The 25412-nt window shown below is 43.4% G+C and overlaps 2 protein-coding genes, 1 long non-coding RNA gene and 1 pseudogene across 4 annotated transcripts in view; 2 read left to right on the top strand and 2 right to left on the bottom strand.

The window, feature by feature from the left end:
• The window catches only part of LOC311101990 (sphingosine-1-phosphate phosphatase 2-like), an 8507-nt pseudogene extending 3370 nt beyond the window's left edge, over positions 1 to 5137 (bottom strand). Inside the window, exons 1-2 of the transcript in view lie at positions 5078 to 5137; positions 4236 to 4397 (exon numbers count right to left, since the gene is read on the bottom strand). The product of the transcript in view is annotated as a sphingosine-1-phosphate phosphatase 2-like (transcript). The remainder of the gene's footprint in view (positions 1 to 4235; positions 4398 to 5077) is intronic.
• Positions 5138 to 7708: 2571 nt separating this feature from the next.
• Positions 7709 to 8706, top strand: LOC311102215. Its single transcript, XR_014609979.1, has 3 exons — positions 7709 to 7838; positions 7926 to 8034; positions 8274 to 8706. It is a non-coding gene; the product is annotated as an uncharacterized lncRNA (long non-coding RNA).
• Positions 8707 to 11996: 3290 nt separating this feature from the next.
• On the bottom strand, positions 11997 to 13755 carry LOC311102214 (uncharacterized protein). Its single transcript, XM_084143473.1, has 2 exons — positions 13559 to 13755; positions 11997 to 13316 (listed from the first exon to the last, which is right to left on the bottom strand). The coding sequence occupies exons 1-2, from the start codon at positions 13737 to 13739 to the stop codon at positions 12289 to 12291; spliced, it is 1209 nt and encodes a 402-aa protein (XP_083999599.1). The 5' UTR covers positions 13740 to 13755; the 3' UTR covers positions 11997 to 12288.
• A 6653-nt stretch (positions 13756 to 20408) lies between these two features.
• On the top strand, positions 20409 to 21170 carry LOC311101764 (RING finger protein 228-like; the record flags this gene model as incomplete). Its single annotated transcript, XM_084142947.1, has 1 exon — positions 20409 to 21170. The coding sequence occupies one exon, from the start codon at positions 20409 to 20411 to the stop codon at positions 21168 to 21170; it is 762 nt and encodes a 253-aa protein (XP_083999073.1).
• Between the last annotated feature and the right edge of the window lie 4242 nt (positions 21171 to 25412).

Below are 25412 nucleotides of genomic sequence, written 5' to 3' on the forward strand. Positions count from 1 at the left end.
GCACATCATTATAACACTGTATATAGACATAATATGACATTTGAAATGTCTTTATTCTTTTGAACTTTTGTGAGTGTAATGTTTACTGTTAATTTTTTGTTGTTTATTTCACTTTTGTTATTATCTATTTCACTTGCTTTGGCAATGTTAACATATGTTTTCCCATGCCAATAAAGCCCTTAAATTGAATTGAAATTGAATTGAATTGAATTGAGAGAGAGAGAGAGAGAGAGAGAGAGAGAGAGAGAGAGAGAGAGAGAGAGAGAGAGAGAGAGAGAGAGAGAGAGAGAGGGGGGGGGGGGGCAGGCCAGACTTATCCTTGGTGAGAGATTGACAGTCATTTACTCTATGTAGTCAATCAGAGGAACAAACAGCAGCTGTGTGGGTGTGTCTGATGGTGACTGATGGTGAGTGGCCACTCCGCCGCTCCCAGCACATTGTCCAGGATGCGTAGTCAGGACTCAGGGTCATGATTGAGGAGAGACAAGCCCCCTTAACAGGAATGCTTACACCTATTTCAGGTCTTCAAATCTGCATACATTGAAGGTCTAGAGGTTAGGGTTGTTTCCGGATAAGGCTGTACAGAGTCCGGCAAACTACACTGAACAAATATAAATACAACATGTTGGTCCCATGTTTTATGAGCTGAAATAAAAGATCCCAGAAATGTTCCATACGCACAAAAATCGTATTTCTCTCAAAGTTTGTCCACAAATTTATTTACATCCCTTTTAGTGAGCATTCCTCCTTTGCCAAGATAATCCATCAACCTGACAGGTGTGGCATATCAAGAAGCTGATTGAACAGCATGATCATTACACAGGTGCACCTTGTGCTGTGGACAATAAAAGGCCACTTTAAAATGTGCGGTTTTGTCACACTACACAATGCTATAGATGTCTCAAGTTTTGAGGGTGTGTGCAATTGGCATGCTGTCTGCAAGAATGTCCACCAGAGCTGTTACCAGAGAGTTGAATGTTCATTTCTCTACCATAAGCCACCTCCAAAGTCCTTTTACAGAATTTGGCAGTATGTCCAACCGGCCTCACTTCACCTGCAGGATCGTCTGAGGAGGGGGGGGGGGGGGGGGGGGGGGGGGGTGAGGAGAGAGGAGGAGAAGAGGAGAGGAAAAGAGGAGAGGCGGATAAGAGAGGAGAGAAGGGTAAGTCTTCATAAAGGGCTTTAATAATACATTTTATTGATTGGTTAGAACTCTGTACACTTTTACTGTGCAAAGAATAAATCAAAAACATTCTAATGTATGAAGCTAACCTGATTGATTGTTCAATGCTCCATTAAGAATGGCCACACAGTATCCTATAAATAAGTAATCATTCAGTCTGTAGTAACCAGTTTGAAAGAAGACGCAAGGAACACTTCTATAAAAGGACCACAGTCTGCAGTTGCTCAGCAACACAATCTACTGTAATAATCAAAGACAACCATAAGCTGCTGACACAGTGTCTTCAGTTGATGGTGACTGTGTACCCATACAGTAACACAGACACACTCCACAGAGGCCCTGTACAAACTCAGGTTCTGACACTATGGTTGTGAAACAACTGATATTTTAATTCAACAGAGAGTTTGTGCAGGAAAACGATGTTGTATCACAACCGTTGTGCGACAAATATGTTGTACATCAGTTGTACAACCTGAGTGTGTACGGGGCCAGAGAGGGTGTGCAGTGTGCAGGCCATGCCAGGCCAGGGATGTGCGGCCAATCAGTACACACTGACTGTCTACTACACATCCTTAGGAGATGCCGCTAGTGGGACACGGGGGCTGACCCCTCCACCCAGGCTGGAGTTGTATTTAGCTCTGCCTTTTATATTTAATGAGAGAGAGAGATAGAGATAGAGAGAGAGAGAGAGAGAGAGAGAGAGAGAGAGAGAGAGAGAGGGAGAGAGAGAGAGAGAGAGAGAGAGAAGAGAGAGAGAGAGAGAGAGAGAGAGAGAGAGAGAGAGAGAGAGAGATGGGGTAGGAAAGAGTGCGCGAGCTACAGAAAGAAGGATATAGAGGTGGAACCATGACTATTCCTACTGACAGGATGGGGACACTATAATCAGTGAGTGTTTGAGTAACCATGGTCCATGAGAGATAAAACTGCCTATAGGCTTCTTATCATGGTTAGCATAGCAACCAGAGATTATAGACTGAAAAAGGGAAAAGAAGAGGAGAAGGGAGGGAGGAGGGAGAAGAGAGTCACTATCTATCTCTTTAGCAATCAGCCGCTTGTTCCCTGGGAAGAAATACTGTCCCTGATGCTACTGCCTCCAAGACACGGGCACAATTTACTCTGCCTCCACGCCAATGGACATTTATTTATACATCAATGCTATAGTTGTTATGATGTATATAGTGCTATTTCTATTTCTGTTGTTGTTTTATATTACCATTTTCATTGTTTCACTGTACCCTGCAATCACATCTGCAACCTCTGTACATGTGACTATTAACACTCTGAATCTGAATAATAGTGTACCCTGCCCTTGTTGCCAGGCCACCAATCATATCAATCCCACTGGTACTGTCCACAGAGCAACCCATACAGTGGGATGACACATTAGGCTCTTTGTGTGGCCCACATCAAAGGACTGGCCAGGCACCATCACATAAAGAGATGAGTTAAAGATGGTCCAGGTCATAAACAGATAGTAACAGCGCAGATTTAGCTGAATGAATGAGAGTATTGATCGGGCCCAGTGTCGCTCTGGACTTCGATCTGTCAACAGGGGAGGGTGGTGAGAAAGGAGGGGTGGGGTGGGTTGGGGAGGAATGGGCTGTTCCTGCAACAAGATCTCATCGCTTCCTTTCGAAATGTGATATATTATGAATGAACATCTATTTTGGATGCATTTATTTCTGCGTGGTTACAGCAGCAATTCCGCATGGTTACAGGGTTAAAACATAAACAACTCAAAGGTTAAGAGTTTAGGCATTAATTAAGAGTGGTTAAGGTTAGGGCTACGGTTTGGGGAAGGCTTAAAACAAAATAATAAAAAACAACACAGTTGGTTTGTTTTATATTATGTAATAAATGCTGGTTTAAATCCTGTCAATACAGCATGCTTTAGGAAGAGGACCAGAGTGGAGAGGGTCACAGTCTCTAATTCAGTGATGTTAGTTAAGATCATTAAGAAAATCCATGTGTTACCATGGCAACTGAAGTTACCCTGTAAGTAAGGTGTGTGTGTGTGTGTGTGTGTGTGCGCGCGAGGGGACAGCGTGAACCCTAGAAAACACCAGCTTCACAATAAGAGGGGGCTTTACAAGTGCAGGGCTGTTTACCCTGAGGGCAGTCAGACCAAATGGTTCCCAGAGAGAGAGAACCTCAAAGCAATGACGAGGTCAATAAAACAGGCTGACCAGACTAGAGATCAACTTAGGTTATAATGTCTAACTACACTCTAGAGTAACTATGTGTGTGTGACTGTGTGTGTGTGTGCGCGCGCATGTGTGTATGTGTGTGTGTGTGCGTGCAGTGAGCAAGTGAGCGTGTTTTGTTGGAGTTTACAGGTGTCTGGGTGTTCAGAGTTCACTCCACAAACTGTTCCTCCCCTGGGGCAGAACATGGGCAGGTCGCTCAGAGGACACACACCTTGTGCTGGAGGAGAGGAAACAAACTCACTGTCACTCACTGTCAGAGAGTGTGTGTGTGTGTGTGTGTGTGTGTGTGTGTGTGTGTGTGTGTGTGTGTGTGTGTGTGTGTGTGTGTGTGTGTGTGTGTTTGAGCTTCATGGACAAAGCATAACTAGATGCAGGAACATGGATGATCTATGAGTATAAACAATTAATTATTTGATTGTTTATAACTCAGTAATAAATAGTTATGATACAATGGTTGAAATTGTGTGATTGTTAATAGGTGCTAGCCAAATAGTGAGTCATTTAGGGACCCTCCTGTTCTGTCCTATTGCCGGTCCTTTTACCCTGTAGCACCAGTCAACCTGGCCCCTGTGGCCAGGACCAGGTCAGAAAGGGGTAAGGGGGGTCAGAGAGGGGTAAGGGGTCAGAGGTGAGGGAGAAGAAGAGCTTTATTCTCTCTCTCTCTCTCTCTCTCTCTCTCTCTCTCTCTCTCTCATACATATTTCCAATAGTTTAACATGTATTTTCTGTAATGAAACCGCAGGTGTAAATTTAATAGGTAGCAGTGGAAGAGAGAGAAAATATTTATGTGTGGGAGGATGGTTTGAAGAGCAAAGACTCTCTTTTTGCAACCACAGGTGATTTACGGTCCAGATGTTGACGAGGCGTCTGCAGAGGAAGGGGTCTAGGTTCCAGTGTAAGCAAGGCGGGAAAATGATGTAGAAGACTTTGTGACCCAGCCCAGCTGACACCAGGAACAGCAAGTATAGCAGCCGATTCTTCACCTCATACAGGGGCCTAGCAGACACCTGTGGGTGGGTACAGAGTTAAGACCTCACATATTCGAAGAGGAGTAGTCTCTCTAGACCAGGGATCATCAACTAGATTGAGTCGCAGGCCAATTATTTATTTAGCAGATGGTCAGGGGGCCGGTACATAATAAGACTGCAAATTGACCGCAAGAAGCCTAAACAGATATATAAAGTCTCCCGAGTGGCGCAGTGGTCTAAGGCACTGCATCGCAGTGCTAGCTGTGCCACTAGAGATCCTGGTTTGAATCCAGGCTCTGTCGTAGCCGGCCGCGACCGGGAGACCCATGGGGCGGCGCACAATAGGTCCAGGGTAGGGGAGGGAATGGCAGGCAGGGATGTAGCTCAGTTGGTAGAGCATGGCGTTTGCAATGCCAGGGTTGTGGGTTCGATTCCCACGGGGGGCCAGTATGAAAAAATTAATAACAATAATACATGTATGCACTCACTAACTGTAAGTCGCTCTGGATAAGAGCGTCTGCTAAATGACTAAAAATTTAAAAAAAAATGTAAAATAATATTTGACTAAAACATAATCATTTCAAACCTTGATTACATTTGGGGACATTGCCCTGCGTAGGGTACTGTCTTTCGGATGGGAAGTTAAAACGAATGTCATTCAAAATCCCATGGCACTTATTGTAAGAGTAGGGGATATATTGGGATATATCACTCCTCACCTCTCCACCTGATAGCTGATGTGTGGTGAGCGTTCTGGCACAGAAATGGTTGCTGTGCATCACTGAGGTGGGTGCTACACATTGATGGTGGATGAGGTGAGTTTCCATCTACTATGTAAAGCGCTTGAGTACCTCAGTTGGTAGAAAGGCACTATATAAATCAAAGCAATTATTATTTATTATTTCTATACGATCACAGATGTCTCTCTATTATGCGTGGGGATACTTGGGAACAGAGTTCCAAAATTAAAATCACTCGGAGCTGATTTCCTGGTGTTTTACAGTATTTTATGTCCAACAATGAAAATTCCAACAAAAACAAACAAATATATATATATATAATTGTTCATTTTTTTGCTCAGAAAACCACCCGAGGGCCAAATTTGGCATGCAGGCTGCCAGTTGGGAAATATCTGGGATATCTGACACTAGAAGAGGAGGGAAACCTTATTGATTACAGTAAACGTTTTACCACTCATTCACAGTGTAAAAGCACAGTAGCCTACAGTATAATAACAAAAAGGAGGCTCATTGCAGGTCATTGTCATTCCTATAATTGTCTCTCCTCTGTAACCATATGCTGACCAAGATAACCACTTGTAGCCTCAAAAATAAACATATGTGAAATGAACTATTTGTATATGGCCTCGGCTCGACCTGTACAACTTGTACAAGTTGGCAGGAGCAGACTCCTGTAGAAAATAATAGACCATGGAGCATTGTTATCAATTCCAGCCTTTGGACAGCTTTGTCAGTTGCAAAGTCGTTATCTCATGGGTCACATGGATAGCCTATGAAACGCGATGAATGGCAAATATTTTGTATTTTGGAAAATAATTTCACCAAAGATGTTTTAGGCACTGCCATTTCCGGTAGTCACCATCAGGACCTCCAATGTGTAATGGCGGGAAAAGAGAAACAGAACCACGTGCGGCAGATCCAGTTGTGACATCATCCTCATTCGGAGCACATTTTTTTCTCTCACGTTTTTATAGTTAAGACATTTAATTGAAATGTAAAAATGTAGCATGAACACAATTTGTAATTATGTCTTCATCTGATTGTCAAACAAATCACTTCATAGGCGGCGTATACATTTCAAGTTTGGGGAAGCTTACAATTTATCCTACCATTTCTACCGATCTGCATGCCAGTTATGATTTTCATATGCACATTTTCATGGAACAGTTTCATTTAAATAATAACTTTTTCGTTTCTCAAAATCATTGTGACTTGTTAATCATACAAATCTGAATTAATCCAAAAGTTAAAATTCAATGCGAAAGCACCAGCCTCTGCCATATGGACACATTGATACACTGTGATCCATTGGCCGCTAAAGAAATTAGTGCATGCATGGAACTCAGCGATAGCCTGCCTATAGGCCAATGCAGCAGTAGGCCTATAATTTCCATTGTCAACTAAGTAAAAACACAAAGCCGGAAAAATTAAAACAGTAGAAAATATCCTGATGAAAATTCCGGTTATTTCAACCGCATTCATCTCTCTACTCCCCGTCTGTCTCCCTTTCTTTCTCTCTCTACTCCCTGTCTGTCTCCCTTTCTTTCTCTCTCTACTCCCTGTCTGTCTCCCTTTCTTTCTGTCTTGACTTTAACTATAGGCCCTTTTCACGTGACGTCAGACAACTTCCGTTCTGCCGCGATGCAGGTTATGTTTACATCCGGTGTCGCTTAGGAACGCTTAGCTAGTAGCACATCATTATGGAGTTCACCCAGTCCCTTTCACATCTGCCACCAATACGACTTAACGACGTAGAACGACTTGCTGACAAGTGGTCCCTTACTTCAAGATCGAAGCTTGATAAAGGCTACAAGTTCTTCGTTGAAGGTTACCTGTTTGATTATGAAGGTACGTGTTTATCTTTATTTAGCTTAAATTAGCCCTATGCTAGCGAAGGTTATGAGCTGACGAGTTTCTGTTTTGCAGCCTCTTTTTAATATTACTGCTGTTTGTATCGACCGTAAGATAAGAGTCAGTAATGTATTAATGGCTAATGCTGCGCCCTTTCTCCCAATCACTGTATTGAAACAGTCTCAAGTGTAGTTAACGGTGAGGTGACAGTGAGAGGGCGATGTTACAGGTCCATGAAGAAAAATGAGGAGGCTCATCGGCTTCAGGTTTCTCAGATAAACAGTTCTCTAACATTATGATAAGATAGGTTAAGATAGATAAGTTTTCTTTTTGTTGTGTTTTGCTGCGGTTGCAGATTTAATAAGAATGATTCCACAAAGTTCCACTGTGGATCAGTTTGTTTCTCAGTCTGAGCTCTGATTTTGTATCATTAAACTTAATACACAACGAAATTCTTACAAACCGATGTGGGTTGTTGACGGCAATAAAGACTGGGAAAGATTCTGTGATAACTCAAAATGTTCAAATTTTCGATAAGTGTTGGCACTACTTGTCAAAGGTTTCAGAACAGCCAATTTTTCTTAATTAAAAAAAGAAATTGGGTTTTGAAAATTGTGTACAGTAGTTTATAATGAAACGCAGAAAAAATGTTTTGTAAGTACAGCACTAATTGTTATGTCTCTATGAACAGGTTACACTAGACTCTGCAGAGGTTCCTGTGGTACTCAATCACATGTCATGTTCCTGCTCTGCTGGGAAAGCACTATGTAATCACATAGTAGCACTTCTTTTTCAAAGTGCTCACTATGTTACCATGGGCTTTAAGACAGTGCCATTGCCTCTGTCATGCACCAGCGCACTGCAGACCTGGCACCGGCCTAGGACACAGGTCAGACATTATTTGTTACACTGATGCAGAACTTTGCAGTTTGTATTGACTTTTGACAATGTATTGTTCATCATTATTATATCACAGGGAATTGTACCAGAGGCCACCAATGATATGGCGGTGTGTAAACCAGCGGCTAAGAAAAAAACAAGTGTCAGAGCTGGTGTGAAGTGCACACTGTACCGAGCCTATGATGGTGAGTCTGAATGAGCCCCCGCCTGTACTAGAGCACAAAGACTTTAGTGCATTTCTAAAATAATACAAACATAAAAGTGATTATTATTTGTTACTTTTTATATAGACTTTCAGTGGATATTTTTTTATTTGTATTAGAAGCATGTACGAGACTGGATGAGTGTGGTTGTCTTTTTTAGTGAAAAAGATAAGGTGGCATTTAATGAAATCTAAACTTGACATATCTCACTTTCATGCCAGGGCCTATTCCGGATCCTCACGTCATGGCCAGTGCTGAGAAACTGAAAGACATCCGTCCACAACCAGGGATTTGCAAATTGCTGCACGGGCTTGAGGGCCTTAATTTGGTGGACTCTAAATTTGGCCCTGTGCCATTTGGGTCTGTGCTTTCTTACCAGTGCCCTCTAGAATTAAGTAGAGATATTATTAAACACCCTGGTGCCAGTGAGTTTCCTCAGTTGCCTATTGAAGGTTACAACTTTAAATTTCCCATTGATTTTGAGCCCAACTACATACAACAATGTCATTTGGACAGCCTGATTGTGTCAGAGGAGATGTCTGCTGCTATTGAAGCAGAAACAAGAATGCAGTCAGAATGCCAGCTGTGGAGCCAGGTACGCAAACCCCGACTGACAGCCAGCAGATTCCGTGAAATATGCCATGTTCGTGGGGAGTTGTCTGCCAAGCAGGGACGGCCTGTTCAATAGGGCGATATGGGCGACGCACTGCCAAACGGGAAAAGGAAGGGATTTTTTTTCTAATCAATTATATCACGGCAACAGTAGTTATCAGTGTTGTAATCTATACGTCTGATCTGCCACAGTGCCACACTGCCACTAAATGTCGAATCAGGCTAAAGTCGTGCTTCAAATGGCTCCACCCCCTTTTGGGGCGATTTCAGTCAGATTGAAAATCGCCCAGAACTTCTGTCATAGACTCCCATGTAAAATCTATTTTTTTCAAATTTCAGAGCCTTCAATACAATCTCAATGGGTGTCTGTGGGCTTGCACTTACGCGCTTTCGTCATACGTTACGTAACCATGAACGTAACTGAGAAAAGAGTGGATTGTTTGAAAGAAGTTCCTTTTTGTCGGCGAACAAATGAAGATAAATTGGCAACGAAACAATTAGGACCTCCCAGACCAAATTTAATAATTCAACAGGTTTCTACTAAAGGCGGAAAGTCCTACACCCGAGGATTTTCCAAAAATTGGTACGAACGAAAAAAGACATTGCCACTCACTCAACTGGATGACGAGGGATACAGGCTAGCTGTCCGCCGCCACAACGATGAGGTTAGTGTTGATAATCACAAGTTTACTGGATGTGGATATGGTGTAATAAAGGCAGTTTATTCAGAGGTAAATATATCTGGAATCGCGTTCACGGACCCGTTCGTCAAACTCTTAGGGAGCTATAAATTAAGCCCCATTACTTACCATATCAGATAAGAGAAATTGCTGCAGCTACATATATTTTACATCCTGGCCCTACATAGTTCACTATTTGCATCACTTACCAAAATATTACATGTGGTCATATATGCTTGGAAAGTGGAGATGCCATAGAACGTCAAAAAAGTAAACATTGCTGGAGACACATTGCCGTTTTGGAGAAGACATCGCGTTTGCTAGCGAAGAGATTTGTTGTGGCAAATGAACTTGGGCTGGGAATTGCCAGGAACCTCACGATAAGATATATGCATCAGCATTGCGAGTCTCATGATTCTATACGTATTGCGATTCGATACTGTGATTTTATTGCGCACCATATGTCTGTTGCAGAGGGATCAGAAAGCCATGAGAACGAGTTTTGATCAGTCATGGAAATAAAAGTGCTGAAAACAAATTGGCTCCCAATGTGAAAAGATTGAGAACAAGCTATGAAGGAACAATAATGGTGTTTTGGTGCAGGTACAGCCAACTAGCGCTAAAATATTGCGATATTGTCAATACAGTATATCGTAAAGTATCACTATGTAACTCGATTTCTTTCACCCCAATCCCTCAAATTAACGGTAAATAACTGAATTGTTTGCCCCACATTTAGCTAAGATGATTAGCTAGCCAGCTAAAATGTTTTAGTTAGTTAGCAGTCGCATCTACAATAGTTTACTGTCAATAACATGTCTCCAAAAATGACGTGGTGTCTCCAATTGTGTTGACATTTTACAATTGCAATGCGCATCCATGAGTATCCACTTTCTGTAGCTCAGCTGGTAGAGCATGGTGCTTGTAACGCCAAGGTAGTGGGTTCGATCCCCGGGACCACCCATACACAAAAATGTATGCACGCATGACTGTAAGTCGCTTTGGATAAAAGCGTCTGCTAAATGGCATATTATTATTATTATTATTATTATTATTATTATTATCTGAAGAGAGCCCCGAAACATTGTGTGCAGACATTTTATGCAATAAATGAAGTAGGTTCAATCTAGTAGTTCTGATCTTCTGATTGGTCCTGATGAGTTGGGCGAGGTCCCCTGCAGGCTACTGTCACTGTTGCATTGGCTCTGAGTCGGGTTCTCTGTCTTCAAATGTTCAGCCTAAGAGAGGGGATTTTTGTGTGTGTGTGTGTGTGTGTGTGTTTAACAGTGATGATGTGTGTGTGTGTGTGTGTGTTTAACAGTGATGATGTGTGTGTGTGTGTGTTTGTGTGTGTGTGTGTCCTCAGAGCAAGAACTCGTGAGTTGGAAGAACTGAGAGGCCTATGGCGTGGGTGTTGTCCTTGGCCACCTGCTGACAAGGCTGACAAGATAGGACCCTTTTGTCCATTGTTATTGGATAGGAACAGAACTTATAACCAGCTCCTGACCTAAATAGATCTTAGCACAACATTTTACTCAACATATCATATTCCATATTCACTATAACAAATATATTTACTACGACATTAGCAAGAACCGCCACATCCTCAGCCGGCTAATCCAGTGTGTGAAGTTTTGCGGAGTGTTTGAGTTAGCTTTGCGAGGCAAAGATGAAACTGAGGGCTCCACCAACCCTGGTAAGCCAACACTTTTGAGATCAGTCAATAAATGCTTCTGGTATTGACTTATATGCTGCCCCTGTCTTCATGTTGTTGCTGGACATATCTTTTTTTAAATGTGTGTAGGTCACCTAAATCATCAGAAAAATTGCCCCTCCTGAGAATTTTTTCAGGAGCCGCCACTGCTGCCAAGGCTTTGGCAACCCGCATTCTGAGAGGAACTCCTCAGACAGCTGCTATGAGAAGAGGGTTGGATCTGGAACCTGAGATACTGAGGCAATATTCAGATTTTTGTGATGTCTCTCTGAAACAATGCGGGGTCATCATCCACCCTGATTCACCTCACCTTGCAGCCAGCCCAGATGCTAAAGTCTTCTGCCCAACAGAAGCACCACCATTTGGTCTTGCTGAGGTTAAGAGTTGCGATGTTGAAAATGTTACCCAAGTTAAACACCTGATCACAGTTAAAGGCCAGGCCTGCCTTAAGAAGAGCCACAAATACTACTATCAGGTTCAAGGCCAACTCGCCTTAAGCGGACTTCAGTGGTGTGACTTCATTACAGATACCCGCACTGACTTCACAGTTGAGAGAATCTTTAGGGATGAGGAGATTATCCACTCAATGCGACAGAAGCTTGATCATTTCTATTATAACATCTACATGGATGTCTTCTTAAGTTATAAAACATAAGGCAGAATTTTATGTGTAAATAGTGTTAAGGTAAATGTGGAAGGTGAACCTTTGACATTTCTTTCTTTAACTGCAAATTAACTTGTCATATACTGTATATCTCCTATGTACTGAAACACACATTTTGAAAAGGATTGTGATGTAAATGTCGACATGTTTTTCTTTAACTGCAAATGAACTTAATTGTCTTATATACTGTATATCTATGTATTGAAATACAAATTTTGAAAAGGATTGCGATGTTGTAAATGCTCTTACCAAAATCAAAAAGGATTGGAAGCAGTTGCTTGCAAACATATATTTAATAGTTCCATCAGTGCCATGACACATAAGCACATAACATGGTTAATAGTTGGATATTTTTACAATATATCACATTAGGTTCATTAATAGCTATGAAAAAGTTATTACCCTTAACAAAAACATACAGTATAACATTAGATCAATTAAATTACCAACAAAGTTAATTCATATTTACATTTTTTTGTACATACAATACAGTAATATAAAAGTACTTCTATTTACAGCCCATCTAGCTTACTCAGGAAATATACAACTTCCAGTTGACAAAAACATCAGACTGGTTTGTCTCCTTTAATGTCAAGAGGTCCCTGATAGTTCGACATGAGGCAGCAGATGGCCCACAGCTGATTCACTGAACCCACTGTGGAAAGAGGAACAAGCCCATCCCAGATATGGTACTCCTTCACCCTCCGTATGGCCCTCTCGACTAAAATCCTCAGCCGGGCGATGGCCTGGGTCTTAAGAGTGTCCTCCCTGCTGAGCTGAGGAGATTTTTTCAGTGGAGGGATGACGAGTGTTGCCCCCACTTCTGACAACATCCTCTCGATCAGGAAACCCTTGTCCGCCATTAATTCATCTCCGGGCTGAAGTAAATGCAAGATCTGACATTTCCGTGTTATTTCCATGTCGGAGATGGAGCCTGTGTAGAGCTTTGATACAAATGTGATAACACCACATGGAGCTACACCAATCAGCCCTTTAAAGGTGGTGTGATTTTTGTAGCTCGAAAAGGTTTCTGACTGTAGTGAGAGGGAGGATGGTGTTTCACAGCGGATCTCGGTGCAGTCTACTATAACTCTCACCTGAGGGCAGTAGAGCTTGAACTTATCAGGCATTGTGGCCTGCACCTGCTCTCTTGTCATCCACACCGGCAGTGAGCCAAGAACCTGGTAAAGGTAGCTAGTCCATGTTAAAATGATGCGGCTAACTGTGGACAGGCTGACCTCAAAGATGGTAGACAAGGTTTTCTCCTGAAGCCCAGCTGCAACACGACACAGAAACATAAATAGTTCATCAATAAGTGGAAGTTTTCGGTGAGGGCTAGGTGTCACATGTGCCGTTTGCTGTGCCTTAGACCAGTATACAAGCCGTGAAGCAGAGGGATAAACAGAATCCCAAAACACAGTGAAGACCTCCTTTGAGCTGAATCGTGTGTAGTAGCGATAGTCCTCATCTGTGACACAAAAATTAAAAAGGAGTGGATGCTGCTTCTTAACTGTCAGGTGCTGGATCTCAATTTCTAGGGACAACACTTGCAGCTCCAACTCTCGAATTCTTTGAGTAGCACTGTCCAGTTTACCTTAAGGGGAAGAAAAAGCATACATGTTGGTAGGTTAGTTATTACTCATCTATCCCATCCCATTTTCAATAAATAAAACTGAAGAAGCTTCTAAGATGGATGAGGTTTAAAACGCCAAGTCTTTTCACAGAGAGACCAGTTACTCCAAATCGTAGTATAAAATAGTATTTTTACTTAACTGCCATATACTTTTACTTTTTTTGCCAAACAGATACATGGTTACTCTTATTTGTAATACTAACCAGGAGAAGGACGGCAGGCATAGTCGTGATCGTTTGTCACTGCAGGCAAAGCACCCTCTGTGCTGTCAGGCATCTCATGATCAGAATCATCCAGGACAGCAACACCAAGACGCTTTCTTGCTCGCTGGTAAACTGACTCCCGAGCTTGTGAGCCGCCTCCTATATGTGTGAAATTAACCATATGCTTGTCATGATACATTTTGGTAATCACTTTTCAGTCCCTAAAATGACAAAATGTAGCAGCTATATTGCATCAGGATTAAATTATTAAACATTTTGTACAAGTAATATATTATTGGATTACAGTAGTATTACGTTTAACGCTGTCTACCTATCCTTACCCCAATCATTCCAGTGGAATCTAGACGGCACTGATCCCTGTTTAATACGGATCCGTCCACTGGCCGATGTGTATCTATCCTCAGGGGGAAAGTGCTGACTGCAAACAAAGGTGCTCCCACGAAGAATCTTAAAACTTGGTCCCTCATCTCTCCTGATCGCCCTCACCCAACGGGCACGTATTTCTCCATCAACAGGGAAATCGTGAAAACTCAGATACGGGAATTTCTGTTTGTTGTTTGAACAAAATGGTACACTGCAATAGCATCTTCTCGAAGATTGTGCCATGCTTCGGTGTTGGATGGGATACTGTTGCGATACAGACACCGGGAGAAAAGAAACAGCTAAATTAACATTCAGCTTTGACCAGGAATCAATATTTATCTAGCTATCATGCACAACAGTATTTGAATAGGTGAGTTACTATACATTCATGAATAAACTAACTGCCTAACAAAGGGTTAGATAGCTAGCTAAGTAAACTTGTTACATTACAGCCAGGCAGCAATGTAACGCTACCTTTTAACGTTATCGGTATCTGGTACTAAGTTGTTGTTAGCTAACGTTAGCCCACTTTTAAGTAACTAAGGCAGTGAACAATTATGAATTAACAATAACGTTAGCAAGTTACAAACCATTGCATATACGTAAACATTATTACTCTTAACTTTACTAATTTAACTTAAACGTACCTTTTGGAATTTCTTCAAGTAGCTAGCTTGCTAGTTAGTGGTCAACAGTTGTATTTTCGTTGAGAAGTCTCAGGTTACGGGCGAACGGAAGTGAAGTTAACCTGCTACGCGGAAAGGCGGAAGTTAGATGACGTCATCGTGAAAAGGGCCTATTGCGAGTGAAGTGCAACATTGTATCAAATCAATCAATTGGGTCCAGCCTGAAGCTGTCTCTCTAGCAAACTTGCAACATTGTATCAAATAGCCTATTCCGGACCCTCAGAGTTTCCCATGCCAGTGAGCTCGGAACAGACAGCTGTTTTTGGGAAAAGTGTTCAGGTATTTCATGACGTTTCCACTGGATATATCGGATCATCAGATTATAATATTTTGCTCTTTCACACTGAGGCTTTGTGATTATGGAAGGGGAGTGTTGGAAAGGTTTTTCAAAAACTGTGAGGAACTATTTCATTCGTACTGGATGTTAAATAAACAGACTTTGTTGATTTACTGTGTGAGGTAAAGAAAAAATTACTGGGAAGCTCAGCTTATTAGTGGTGGACATGGTGAGTTAAGACAATCAGAAATCAGACATCCCCAAATGGGCACTTTCCAATTTTGCGCACAGCAGGCAAGGTACTCTTTTAGAAAATATCATGCTATCTGGAATCTAAAAGGGTCTTCGGCTGTCCCCATAGGAGAACCCTTTGAATAACCCTTTTTGGTTCCATGTAGAACCCTTTTGCTTCCAGGTAGAACCATTTTCACAGAGGGTTCTACATGGAACCCAAACTAGTTTTACCTGCAACCAAAAAGGATTCTACCTGGACCCAAAAAGGGTTCTCCTATGGGGACAACCGAAGAACCCTTTTGGAACCCTTTTTTCTAAAAGTGTACTTCTATGGTGCTTAGGCCCGCGCGCTCCCTCAACAGAGAAACCAGACACATGCTCATTGCTCACATGGAGCACTCCAAACAAAAGACAATGAAAGAAGTCAAAACTCATAAATGATGGTTATGAAATAAACCAAAACGTGTTTCTCATAAGTGTAGAAGGTTTTGAAATCTGCAAACAACGTTTCCACTCTGAGAATGAGAACGGTAAATGACTAATTAATTCATGCATTAACAGAAATGAATGTAACCAAATGATGGGGATTAATGGTACATTTACTACTGGTGACATATGTAATGGGGAATTGATAAAAATTAACAATCAAAGTGCAAACAATTCATGTAATGAAACAATGAAGTATTTTGAATTATTTAATTTATTTATGTATAGACAGGAGTAAATATATAATGTTGAATTTCAATTTACTTTAAACCTATTGGACACGCTTATTCAAAAGGTTGGTTACCTTTGCACGTTCGTCCAAAATAATTCCAGCATCCGAACCGTACACTGTGCATCTGCCAACTTTCCTTCAATTCCCATAGCTGAAATTATCTCACTGGCGAAAGCATCCAGGAGAGTGAAACAGCACCCCTCTGTCTTACAATATGTAGCCCCAGCCAGGTCACCCGTGATACAAGTCAGTATTCAACGTCCATCCTCAGCGATACAAGTCAGTATTCGACGTCCATCTATGTCTGAGGAGGTCAGGAGATTACATGGAAACCGGCCACTAGTCGAAACAGTGAGCACCGTTACCTTCAAGTAGGTTTAGGCGGATGGGCGTAAGCATCTGCTTCTAGTGCCAAAGATTGCATCTTCAAATCCAGCTATAAATACTTATTTTGGAGATTTTTGTTTTAAGCCTAGCCCAAGCCTTAACCCTTAACTTAACCATTCGGAGTTAATGCCTAACCTTAAGATTTTGGAGATAATGCCTAAACTTAACCTTAAACACTTCGAAATTTGACGTTTGGAACAAGTTCGAAATTTGACATTTGAGGAACATGGATGAACGTCTAATTCATAGCCCATGTATCTGATGCGGCTGGCCGAAAAGAGTATGACATGCCATCTCTTTTTGATCAGACAGCATCTGATACATGGGCTACACATACTAAGACAGAGGGGTGATGTTTCGATCGATTGGATGCTTTATCTGAGATTGTTGCGTCTTTCTGTCGGTGAACGTCTCAGTCAAATAAATTATCAATATTTAAATATTTTATTTGCATGGGAAAGGGGGTACGGTAGTACGGCCCAGGCCCCCTAATGCCTGCCCATAACGCCGGCCCTGGGAAAGTAGCCTATAGCCCACTGGGCACAGACATCAGTTCAACATCTAGTTTTGATTTACATTTGGTTGAGTTGTCAACTAACGTGAATTCAATGTAAAATCAACTAAAACATTCACCATGTCATTGGATTTAGGTTAAAAGTTGGGTGAAAAAAATACATAATTTGCCTTACGTTGATGTCACACCAGCCTTCGCTTTGGCTCCCCCTCCTGTCCAGCTCAGGCGTTCGGCGTCGCTGGCCTTCTCGCTGCTGAGGAACCTACTGCTGGCAAACGCCCTTCACTCATCAACCCCGGACTTGTCTTGTCATCATTACAAACACCTGGTTCCTATCCCCACTCTATCACTGTATATATACTCCCTCTGCCAGTTGTCGGTCATTGAAAATGTTACTTGTTTTCCTGAGAGGAATCTCTCCTACTATTTCCTGAGTACTTTATTTTGCACTTTGGGTTCGCCCTGTGCCTTTTTGTTTATTAAGATATATTTTGAGCACAACAGCGTTTGAGTTTCGTCCCGCTTTGATCTATGGTGCTTAAATATATTCAGTAGTTCTAAACCTGTGACTGCCTCCTGCCTACTCCTCTCTACACCAGTGACAATTTATAACATTTCCAATCAGTTTTCCAAGTTGATTCAACGTCATCACATTGACTTTTTTGGGTTGAAAAGACGTGGAAACAACGTTGATTCAACCAGTTTTTGCTCAGTTGGAGTCTACTTTCTTCTGTTTCTCCAACTCAATAACTCATTCAAATCTCAAAGAAAAGTTTACACTTACACCAACATTGTATCGATTTTCCTTGTGTTTGTAATTTGAGTTGCCGTCCTGTTCATTGGTAACAGCGTGTCCATTACTGCACAGCAGTCGAGCAAGTTTGTCAGGTGCGTCCACGTCTCAGAGCGGGGTCTCCCGCGGAGGATGCGTCCAGTTTCCGTTCTGAAGCGCGGCTTCGATGGGGAACAGACCTCATGCCCTCCGGAACTATGCCACAAGCTCCGAACCATGCAGATAATTAAGCAGTTTGAGCACCGCAACTCTCTCAAGAGTAGCCTATGAGGTGTATGAGAATAGACCGGCAGGTACAGATTACGACAGAGTGCGTTACCTACCCTGGGCATCCCACACAGAGGTGTGTTCTCTGGGCATGCAGGTGCGGTTTGACAGGTGTGTGTGGGATAAGCCAGGAGCACCGAGCTGTCATAAAGCGAGACGAATTCACCGACCTTTAGACTAGATGTTAAGATCAGCCACTCTTTTTAAAACCCTTATATTTACTTTGTAAAAGATTGGCAATGTATTCTAATAGTCTATGCCAATGGGCCTATAACTTTGAGATAACAATGTAGCCTATTTTTTATCTGCAGGGTGTGTGTGTGTGTGTGCGTGCATGTCTAAATTTTTGTTCTTCTTTTAAATATTTTTTTCAACATATAGCCTAATGAGGCCAAATGGGGTTAAGGCTATGCTATATGCCTTTATTCAATAAGTGATATTGAACATGAAGACTTAATGGGTCAAATAAAATAAGTATCTACTTTAGGCCTTATACAGAATAATAAGACAAATACATTTACATTATTTAGCAGACGCTCTTATCCAGAGCGACTTACAGTTAGTGCATACATTTATTTTTTATACTGGCCCCCCCGTGGGAAATCAAACCCACAACCCTGGCGTTGCAAACGCCATGCTCTACCAACTGAGCTACATCCCTGCCGGCCATTCCCTCCCCTCCCCTACCCTGGACGACGCTGGGCAAATTGTGCGCCGCCCATGGGTCTCCCGGTCGCGGCCGGCTACGACAGAGCCTGGATTCGAACCAGGATCTCCAGTGGCACTGCCTTAGACCACTGCGCCACTCGGGAGCTCGTCTACAGGCCTAGTCTACAATATTCCCAAAACGGGATATGCTTCAAGGTGCAAATTGCCTATGTCCGTTTAGGTTATAGGCCAACCGAATATTATAATATCCTCCTGAAACGCGAAAATAAACGTTTTGGATTTTATTTTTTACATAACAGAAGTGTTTGGGGTGAGAAAAAAACAACAACATGTTACCAAGAAAAAAAACATATGTACTGTATATATATTGTTATTTCTATTTCATTGTAAATGCAAAATTGTCCTCTGTAGTGGTCATTAGGACATAAATATGAAGAGGAAACATTTACATTACAACAGTTTCTAAACCCAGAGGCGCAACATCGCGACTCTTCGTGGAACGCTTGCGAAACAGACCAAACAGACTAGGCCAGGGTTTGGGGTTTGGGAAGTCAATGAGAGAAGCAAACAATTCTTCCTTAGTTGTTAATTTTCTCGAACTTTAAAGGCACAACCTATATTCGAGACAATGTTTTAAGTAGTTGAACTCCAACGTCGTGAAAGTGACAAACGGACACGTTTTCATTTTCGTCAAAAACAACTTTATATTGAAGGAGTGCCTTCGATATGACGGCTTGCACATGCGCAGTTTGGCGCGAGACGACCGTTAGACCAGATGAAGTGTTTCTATGCATGTGCTATGCTAGCCAACGTCGTCATGACATTCCATACAAGTATGATCAGCCTATCTTCATACTGTACTGTCTTTGACTACAGTCAATGGGTAGCCTACAGTAAGTGAAAAACATAGTTGCGGCATCTGGGTGTCTACTACAGAGGACATTTCTTGATAAACTCTTATTTAATGTGAAAATGTTTTACACAGTCCTGACAACTCACTTAACTATTCCTGAGATATTCACTTAGGCCTACTAGAAACTGTTTGAATATAAAACTAAAAAAATAATAATTACATTACACCCACTTATTTTCAAATGTCCATAAAATGTGCTAATTTTGATGGAAGCCATTTTTGTTTAGAACCAGGAAGATAAAGTTGTCAAGGTCACACCCCCACACGTGATATCACTGAAAAACAGGACTTAATACAGTGGCTTGTATGGCCTCAGAGATACGGACCAAGAACTGATGTCCACTAGAGAGAACAAAAATTAATTGCTGGGTCTCAGGAGGATATAAAACAAAACAGTATGAACACAGTTCATGTCACTGGGGGACCAATATGAAACTTTGACTGTTTGACAGAGTCTATCGTTTAAACTCATGAGATGTTTTAATTTAATGATGGCACATCCCTTCTGTCTGGCATGATGGCGACGGCCCTTATTATCTCTACATCGCCTTTCCTTCTGACTCCCAGAGAGGGATGAAAACGGTGTCTATTGGCCTCTTCTTTCATCCCGGGCGGTTTCGACCAACGGAGAGGAAAGATAACCATCAACTGTGTGTCGATCGCCGCCTCACTGTCTCTTCTCTCTGCGGGCTGAGCACAGATCACTCCCGTGGATTAACCAACCCTCGCACCGAAGAGTCGTCACGCATTACATCACGGATTCCCACACCCAAAGCGTAAAATGAGACCCATTTAATATTTAACCAGCGGACCTGAACACTGATGATGAGGGGAGACGCCTGGATTTTCATTTTTTGACGTCGTGGGGATTACACAAATATATAAACAATTTAAAGTAGGCTATACAATTAATCAGAGAGATGATGGCGCTTTTATGAACGGTGGATAGACGAACACCGTCATCAGCATCTCTGCCTGTCGGCTCCTTTGTGTTAGTAGAGAATGTGAATGGCGAAAGATGACATGGCAGAGGTAGATTCCGCATCCAGTGGAGTGGAACCCCCGGGCGTTCTGGATATAGCATTCCCGTACGAGGAGTATGAATGCAAAATCTGTTACAATTATTTCGACCTTGACCGTCGCGCACCCAAGATTTTAGAATGCTTGCACACATTTTGCGAGGAGTGCCTGAACACTCTCCATCTCCGCGAGGAGCGTCCATGGCGCATCAGCTGCCCTATATGTCGCCACAAGACGCCCGTGCCGGACTATCGTGTACAAAACCTGCCCAATAATACCAAGGTAACGGAGGATTTCCCCATGTACATTGACTCTGACCCTCTGCCTCAGGATGCTTTGCCCCTGTACCCTCCCCCGTTGCACCCCGCACTCGTCGCCCTCAGGCGCGAGGAGACATCGGGGGCGTCCACGAGCCAAGCTACCCCCTCCACTACCTTGTCCACTGCCACTACACTCTCACAGGACTCCGTGCGCTATGACAGCTGTCAGAGCTGCAAGCGGGTTGCCCTGACTACGGGCTGTGTGTGCGCGATCTTCTGCTTTCTGTCCATGCTGGTTCTGCTCTTCATGGGCCTGATCTTCGTTCACAGTCACAGCAGCCCGCCCTCGCCCGCGGGACCCATCTGCCTGTCGGTGGCCAGCATCCTAGCCATGTTCTCGGTGGTCGTCACGTGGCTGATCTGCTGGTTAAAATATAGACCCGATCACGAGACAGGCCGCTCATCTGGAACGAATAGGCGGAACGCCTGATGATGAAGATGAAGATGGTGATAATCATGATGATAATGTGATGTGTGTGTGTGATTATGTATATACTGCTGTATACTAGCATAATGTCCCTCCCACCATATCTTTACTTTTTTAGAAATAAACATTGTCCAGAACGGCCTTTTAACAGTAGGATATAGCAAACACCATATAAAGACCTTCACCTGCTCATTGAGCAGTAAGCCTACAGTAGCCTACCATTGATACATTAATACATGCACTTGTGGTAGGCTCATATGATGATGGGTAACCTTGAGACCTAGATTAACTGCCTGTCGCTCCCAGACTAGCCTGGTTGAATGCACAGAGTTGAGGACCAGGGTTTGATACCAGTTTCCTGAAAAGTATACCACTATTACCCACTATGCCTCTCACTGTATCAAAACCTGTCCTCCCTCCCTTGCATCTCAAAGACGCACCTGTCTTTGTTATTGTATTGTGGGCTATACAATTCCACATGCAAAGGTTTGAGATTTTGTATCACGGCTATAACAGGCCCACTGTTATTTGAGAAGTCATTAATATACACTACATGGTCAAAGGTATGTGGCACCTGCTCGTCGACCATCCTATTCCAAAATCATGGGCATTACTATGGAGTTGGTCCCCCCTTTGCTGCTATAACAGCCTCCACTCTTCTGGGAAGGCTTTCCACTAGATGTTGGAACATTGCTGCAGGGACTTTCTTCCATTCAGCCACAAAAGCATTAGTGAGGTCGGACACTAATGTTGGGCGATTAGGCCTGGCTCGCAGTCGGTGTTCCAATTCATCCCAAAGGTGTTAGATGGGGTTGAGGTCAGGGCTCTATGCAGGCCAGTCAAGTTCTTCCACACCGATCTCGATAAACCATTTCTGTATGGACCTCGCTTTGTGCACAGGGGCATTGTCATGCTGAAACAGTAAAGGGCCTTCCCCAAACTGTTGCCACAAAGTTGGAAGCACAGAATCGTCTAGAATGTAATTGTATGCTGTAGCGTTAAGATTTCCCTTCACTGTCACGGTTTCGGCCGAGGCGGCCCCTCCTCCTTGTTCGGGCAGGTTTCGGCGGTCGTCGTCTCCGGAGTACTAGCTGCCACCGTTCTATGTTTCTTGTTTGATTGGTTTTGTCTGTTTGTCACACCTGTTTTGTGTTATGTCTCATTAAGCACCCTATTTAGTTCCTTGTTGTTAGTTAGGTGTTGTGTGTAATTGTTTCCTTGTCGTGTTGCTGCGCTACCTATTTTGGTGCGCTATTTAGTAGTTTGCCTCCTTGTTGTTTTTAGGAGAGATTTACGCACATGTTTAGTGCGCCCGTTTGGTTACGCCTGTGCTCGCTTTTCTCGCCTCCAGGCTGTTCTTGGATTATTTTGTGTTGATTCTACTAAAGACTTTGTTTGGATATACTTCTGCGTCCTGCGCCTGATTCCACACCACACCTACCTACAGCAACTCTTGACATTCACTGGAACTAAGGGGCCTAGCCCGAACCATGAAAACCAGCCCTAGACCATTATTCCCCTTTCCACCAAACTTTATAGTTGGCACTATGCATTGGGGCAGGTAGCGTTCTCCTGGCATCCGCCAAACCCAGATTTGTCCGTCGGACTGCCAGATGGTGAAGCCTAATTCATCACTCCAGAGAACGCGTTTCCACTGCTCCAGAGTCCAATGGCAGCGAGCTTTACACCACTCCAGCCGACACTTGCATTGCGCATGGTGATCTTAGGCTTGTGTGCGGCTGCTCGGCCATGGAAACCCATTTCATGAAGCTCTCGACAAACAGTTCTTGTACTGACGTTGCTTCCAGAGGAAGTTTGGAACTTGGTAGTGAGTGTTGCAACCGAGGACAGACGGTTTTTACGTGCTAGGCACTTCAGCACTCGCCTGTCCCGTTCTGTGAGCTTGTGTGGCCTACCACTTCGCGGCTGAGCCGTTGTTGCGCCTAGACGTTTCCACTTCACAATAACAGCACTTACAGTTGACCGGGGCAGCTCTAGCAGGGCAGAAATATAGAAAAGCTCTGGAGTGCATCTTTAATTGCCATGTGCTTGACAGGCTTCCAAAGAAAACAGATACCTCTAGTCTGTTACCTGTATGGTCGGTGATCATCAGGGGGCATATTGAGAGAATTGCCGTGAGGATGGAAAAGGGTCCTCAATGTCTGAGGCACAGTTTTTGCAATGCCTATGGAACTGAGAGACTGGATTTGTCAATATTAGTCAATATGGCAGGGGTATTGAAATCACAGTCTTGAAGTATACAGTGCTGCACTGGTTCCCCTATAACCAGGGACGGACTGATTCAGAGCGGCACATCATGATGAGTGGACTCTCTGTCCAATCAATGATATTAATCAATCACTTAACTACCATAGAAGGAAAAATAATCCCAACAGTACTACTGAAGACCACAAGGCTTAGATTTATACAGTCCTGAAGCTTTTTAATTTTGTATTTACTGTATACTGTTTTTTTATTTATTTTTATTTCACCTTTATTTAACCAGGTAAGCCAGTTGAGAACAAGTTCTTATTTACAACTGCGACCTGGCCAAGATAAAGCAAAGCAGAGGTAGATTTATACTGTTTGTGCTCTGTGTAGAACAGACACGGTTGTCTCCTACCTCATGGGCCCTCTTCCTACAGACGCATGTCTTTTAGGATTCACATAAAAATATGCACATTAGAGAAGGCTGGGATATACAGAGAGTTATATCCGAGCACTTACTGCCCTAACACATTCACTTTAACATGGCCTCACCATCAAACATGATTATGGACCTGGCCTCTAAAGATGGCCACTCCTGCTTCAATCAACCTGTCACTCCCCTGTCAGACTGTCAGTATAACCTTTAGAAGATGCACTTTCACCCTCTTATTTGACACAAGTAATATATATACTGTATATTGTCTATTATTGTATTAATTATTAATTTAATTGTTGTTAAGGTACTAAAATGTATTTGCACAGATAAATGTTACGTATGTGCTATTTAACACAGTTCAGTAATAAAGAATACATTACAATGTTTATGTGCAATGTGTGATGAAGGAGTCAGGCGCAGGAGGGTAAATCACAGAATAACAGGCTTTAATCCACAAAATACAGGTTTACCCAGAAATGCGTCAAATACACAAATACACAAAACAGGCGCACTGGAAAATACAAGGCACACGGGAAAAATACTCCCGTCGATACACAATACACAAGCTCCACCGAGCTTCACTAACCTCCACAAACAATCCCCCACACAGACAAGGAAGCAGAGGGAATACTTATACCATGACTAATGAGGGAATAAGGACCAGGTGTGTGATTGAAGACAAGACAAATGGAGTGATGATAAATGGATCGGCAGTAGCTAGTAAGCCGGTGTTGCCGAGCGCCGACCCCAGGAGGACGCGGAGCAGGGCGAGCCGGATGGCGACGGTGGAAATCCTGTAACATGGAGGGATCGAGGATATCCCTCACCGGGACCCAGCACCGTTCCTCCGGACCGTACCCCTCCCACTCCACGATGTACTGAAGGCCCCCCACCCGATGCCTCGAGTCCAGGATGGACCGGACAGAGTACGCCGGGGCCCCCTCGATGTCCAGAGGAGGTGGAGGGACCTCCCGCTCCTCAGCCTCCTGGAGCGGACCAGCTACCACCGGCCTGAGGAGAGACACATGAAATGAGGGGTTAATACGGTAATCAGGGGGGAGTAATAACCTATAAGTGACCTCGTTGACTCTCCTCAGGACTTTAAACGGCCCCACAAACAGCGGGCTCAGCTTCCAGCAGGGCAGGCGGAGGGGCAGATTCCGGCTCGAGAGCCAGACCCGATCCCACGGTACAAAGACTGCGGTGGCGGTCAGCATTGGCCTTCTGACGACGCACAGCGCGTTGGAGGTGAATGTGGGCAGCATCCCACGTCTCCTCCGCGCGCCGAAATCAGTCATCCACCGCAGGAGCCTCGGTCTGGCTCTGGTGCCACGGTGCCAGAACCGGTTGGTAACCTAGAATCCACTGGAAAGGCATTAGGTTAGTGGAGGAGTGGCAGAGAGAGTTCTGGGCAGAATATGCCCATGGCAAGAACACCAACCACTCCCCCGGCCGGTCCAGTAGGACCGCAGGAACCTACCCACATCCTGATTTACCCGTTCCACCTGCCCATTACTCTCAGTGTGGAACCCAGAGGTCAGGCTGACCGAGACCCCCAGACGTTCCATGAACGCCTTCCAGACCTTGGACGTGAACTGGGG

This window comes from Coregonus lavaretus (assembly GCF_964263955.1).
Source record: "Coregonus lavaretus genome assembly, chromosome: 26".
In the NCBI taxonomy this organism is placed as follows: Eukaryota; Metazoa; Chordata; class Actinopteri; order Salmoniformes; family Salmonidae; genus Coregonus; species Coregonus lavaretus.

Excerpts from the sequence above, each read along its gene's own strand:
- LOC311102214 (XM_084143473.1), bottom strand. The coding sequence starts at position 13,739 with ATGGTTAATTTCACACATATAGGAGGCGGCTCACAAGCTCGGGAGTCA. Across the intron at positions 13,317-13,558 it reads TGCCTGCCGTCCTTCTCCTG|GTAAACTGGACAGTGCTACT; the intron begins GTTAGTATTACA and ends CTTCCCCTTAAG.